This window comes from Eptatretus burgeri, chromosome 7 (assembly GCF_056783735.1).
Source record: "Eptatretus burgeri isolate ZD-2024b chromosome 7, Ebu_testis_v1, whole genome shotgun sequence".
In the NCBI taxonomy this organism is placed as follows: Eukaryota; Metazoa; Chordata; class Myxini; order Myxiniformes; family Myxinidae; genus Eptatretus; species Eptatretus burgeri.
In genome coordinates this window covers 21,241,932-21,244,186 of record NC_140967.1, presented here as the reverse complement: position 1 = coordinate 21,244,186, position 2,255 = coordinate 21,241,932, and the positions used below count along the sequence as shown (strand labels likewise).

General features: G+C 43.7%; 1 protein-coding gene across 3 annotated transcripts in view; it reads right to left on the bottom strand.

The window, feature by feature from the left end:
- Positions 1-1,123: 1,123 nt before the first annotated feature.
- The window catches only part of LOC147022801 (heterogeneous nuclear ribonucleoprotein L-like), a 54,066-nt gene continuing 52,934 nt past the window's right edge, over positions 1,124-2,255 (bottom strand). For all 3 annotated transcript variants that reach the window (XM_085887620.1, XM_085887621.1, XM_085887622.1), the window contains exons 12-13: positions 2,194-2,255; positions 1,124-1,973 (exon numbers count right to left, since the gene is read on the bottom strand). The exon at positions 2,194-2,255 is cut by the window's right edge and continues 34 nt beyond it. In XM_085887620.1, coding sequence (XP_085743746.1) covers positions 1,909-1,973; positions 2,194-2,255 — 127 coding nt within the window. In that variant the 3' untranslated portion in view covers positions 1,124-1,908. The remainder of the gene's footprint in view (positions 1,974-2,193) is intronic.

Below are 2,255 nucleotides of genomic sequence, written 5' to 3'. Positions count from 1 at the left end.
ATCCCAGAACGGAACGGACCACTTAAGCGGTTGGTGTCCAAGCAGGCCTTCGCCGAGGTATGGTCCCTCGGTCGGAAACCCCCACGGGTACTTAGGTATATCGATATTCGGTGATTGACCCTATTTCGCGCGGGTAAAATACGGACTGGGCCGTGGTGGGATTAAAAACCCACCCTTGACTGGTTTCTGGCGTTGTTCTAGAAAGTCACGACTGGATTGTCCGTTCGGTGGGCGAAGCGACCGCTATTGGTTAGACGCGGTCGTTCACATGCCAGACGGGCACGAATTCTACAACAATACGTACTTGAAAAATCTTCCATTTTCGCAACTAGCAAACACAGACAAACGGACCCAAATGCAATGGAGAGTTCATCGAACATCTTACCCCACGTAGTCTTGAGAAAAAGGACATGGGAAGGGTCATTTAAACTCTTGTTTCTACATTTCTGAATACGTTCTATGTTTCCTACGAGCTGCCATTTTGTTCGCTGAAAGTGCGAGCGGTAAATTTGATTGGTCGAGATGGCGTAAAATGGTGTGATATTTTGTCTCAGGCTAAATTGGAGGTTTTTGGAAGTGTCAAGGTGCTGCATTCAACAAATTTTGTTTCTGCAGTGTTTTAACAAGGAATTAAGGCGCAGAAGGAGGCCATTCGGCCCATCATGCCTGCACCACACCAATACAAGATTTAATCAATCCGTTGATACCCCTTCCCTTCGTGTGCAGCTTTTTGACTGCTACACTGGTACTCATTTCGCTGACCTCAGAAGGATGACAGGCAGAGTCAACCCCACCCGGCATTAATTCAACAGCCGAGTAGGATTTGAACTCAGGATCCTGGGATCCCAAGCCCAGCATTCTAACCATTAAGCCAACACCAGGCATGAAGGACACCATGGGATCTTTAATGTCCACCAACTAATGCCGGCAGATGGGACTCGTTTAACGCCCATCAGAGGAACAGCACGCATATTGATGAATCACCTTGCTTGATTGAAACAATCTGGACGACGCCATGTTATAGCTTGGTCGGGATTCTAACCTCAGGTAAACCGCTGAGGTGAGTGTGCACACATCATAAACAATTTTTTTAAATAAAAAATTTACACAATAAAGAAACGAATCGGCATTGTAACTTTTATTTACGCAGTATCAAAATACACAAACCAAGTTCTAAATCACACAAGATTACATCCATTTCGATGAGGAATATCCAATACGAGCAATTACAGCAAGTACAGCAACAACAACAAAAAAACAACAAAAAATAGGCCTGGATTATGTTACAAGTCAATTAATCTAATACTGGATTACTGCGCAAAGCTACGGCCTTATGTCGCGAGAACCTCGACGTAAAACAAAGTGGCACGTTGAACTCCTCCCAATCCCCAAACTGATTCATCTTGGGATTTAAATGGGCAACAAGAGTGTGTGTTTGGGGGGCGGTGGGGGTGGGGATAAAATAAAAACGATTCCTCAACATAAAACAATGAAACCGAGCCTTGATCATCCTGAGGACAAAATGAAAAGCAGTCGTAAACCACAAAACCAGGAACAGAGTGCAAGCGCAAGATATGGAACTCCAAGCGGCGATGCATTTGGAGTTTGTTCCAATGGAAATCGACTTCCTTTGATGTTTGGGAAGTGAAAGGTAAATTTTATATAACCGCCACGACACGACATGAACAAACATTCTTTCTTCGTTCAATCAAGAAGGGAACACACAAACTATATAAAAAAGTTACAAAGCAATCAATTGTAAAGCAGCCCAAACAGCGGAGTCAGAATGGATAAATGATTACCCACAAACGTTACAAAAATATACCATATGGATGCCACTCGATTTAACCACTAGCTATGGGAAAGAGGCACTGCGGAAGGTACGCACCGCGAAGCGTCCAAATGCACTCATTCCGACCACCACTGTTGGGAAGTGGAGAAGCACAGCTTCATCGTGTATGGGTAAGGGCCATCTGGAAGAGAAGCAGGTTGGCAGGTTTGCTAAATAAATGAAGTAGAGTTGAAGAAGAAGAAGAAGAAGAGGAATACTCAAAACAAGATAACGGGGTTTGTTTATTTATTTTTAAAATAAAATCGATTCCACTCGAAGCCTCCAGAACAAACAGGTTGTCCTGTCAGCGGTAACTCACGGATAGCAAGTGTGATTGGGGTATGGAGGTTGAAATTACTCACTGGTATTTTTCATTGAGTAATGGTTGATTAGAGCAAGTGCTTCCATGGCAGAGTTTTTATCA